General features: G+C 41.9%; 1 protein-coding gene across 1 annotated transcript in view; it reads left to right on the forward strand.

Moving 5' to 3' along the window:
* LOC106875593 (putative elongator complex protein 1) overlaps nucleotides 1–1,841 on the forward strand; it is a 64,369-nt gene that overhangs the window by 50,648 nt on the left and 11,880 nt on the right. The window contains exon 28 of the mRNA XM_014923810.2: nucleotides 736–798. Coding sequence (XP_014779296.1) covers nucleotides 736–798 — 63 coding nt within the window. The remainder of the gene's footprint in view (nucleotides 1–735; nucleotides 799–1,841) is intronic.

Below are 1,841 nucleotides of genomic sequence, written 5' to 3' on the forward strand. Positions count from 1 at the left end.
ATATATATATATATATATATATATATATATATATATATACAGCAATGACCAAGACCTTTGGCGTTATGTCATGCTTGAGAAGAAGACCCATCAAACCGAGCAAAATTGCAGTCATGGCAGATACCGGTGTCATGCAAATTGGCAAATTAGCACCAGTAGCAGGTAAAACCACCCATTACACTCTCGGAGTGGTTGGCATTAGGAAGCGCATCCAGCCATAGAAAACCATGCCAAATCAAACTGGGGTCTGGTGCAGCCTTCCAGCTTCCCAGCCCAGTCAAACTATCCAATCCATGTCAGCATGGACAAGAGACATTAAATAATGATGATCATCATCATCATCGTTTAACGTCCGCTTTCCATGCTAGCATGGGTTGATATATGTAATATATTTCTGTTCAACCCTTGATGTATATATATATATATTCATTTACGCACAAGACAGGCTACTTTCAGTTTCTGTCTACCTAATCCACTCACCGGCGATTGGTCAGCCTGGGTTATAATAGAAGACACTTGCCCAAGGTCCCATGCAGTGGAACTGAACCTGAAATCATATGATTAGCATACAAACTTCTCCACCTGACAACCAGACCTTCACTGTGAACCTTATTTTGGTTTTGTTTCAGCTGTTCCTTCCTTTTTTTAAATATCTGGAAAATGCATTTCTTTTTATGAAACAACCATGTCTTGTTGCAAACATATCATTATATGGATTATTTTCTATTTTCTTAGGATGTAGAAGAAGCAATTGTAACTTTGATAGAGGGCTCTTTGTGGACAGAATCCCTTCGATTGGTGAGAGACAACTATTTTTAATATTTTATAAGTAGCATACCAGTATCATCAAAGATGCAGACAGTTTTATTAATTACAGAAAATAGCACGTCAAAACAGTGATAATATTGATAAATATTAGCAAATGAGTAAACGTGTGCACATATACAGAACTGAAGCATGTGAACACATACAGTTGTAACATCTCCGAAAGGGGTCTCAGGGAGTAGCATTCTGCCCTCCCAGGCTAGTTTTCCACTACATTTCTTAAAAATCGTGAGAGACCTTGGTCTCAAGACCACTCATGTCTAGAAACTGAGGTTGGGGGTAAGCAAGGGCATGCATGCTCTCCGTAGAAAATCCAGCTCCAAAAAAAGCCTCATGATAGCAAAGGAGAATGGGCACCAGCCAACCCAAAGGTTGGGGTGAGCTGCATCTGCCTACCCCAGTTGCTATGGCATTGAGGTAGATCTGGCCACCCCTGTTAACAGGGACAAAACCCGGATTTAAAACACTGGATGATGATGATATATACATATGAAGCATCCATTTTCCCATACTTGCATGAAGCAGACAAATTTTGTTTGGTTGGATGTTCTTCCTGTTGCTAACCCTCACCTGTTTCCAAGTAAGGTAATTATAATTTCCCACGCCCAGACATGTTTCCACAGAGGATTGGAAACAAAAGACACTGCTTGCCTGACAGTGATACTCTTTTACAGCTATCACAAGATGTCACACAAGGAAAATGTAAAACAAATACACAGACATCATCATCGTTTAACATCCACTTTCCATGCTAGCATGGGTTGGATGATTTGACTGAGGACTGGCGACTGGATGGCTGCACCAAGCTCCAATCTGATCTGGCAGAGTTTCTACAGCTGGATCCCCTTCCTAACGCCAACCACTCCAAGCGTGTAGTGGGTGCTTTTACGTGCCATCGGCACAAGGGCCAGTCTGGTGCTCAAATGGTGTTTTTTACAAGCCACCTGCACAGGAGTCAGTCCAGCAGCACTGGCAATGACCTCGCTCAAATGTTTTGTTCACGTGCCACCGGCACA

The sequence above is a fragment of the Octopus bimaculoides genome, chromosome 3 (assembly GCF_001194135.2).
Source record: "Octopus bimaculoides isolate UCB-OBI-ISO-001 chromosome 3, ASM119413v2, whole genome shotgun sequence".
Classification (NCBI taxonomy): Eukaryota; Metazoa; Mollusca; class Cephalopoda; order Octopoda; family Octopodidae; genus Octopus; species Octopus bimaculoides.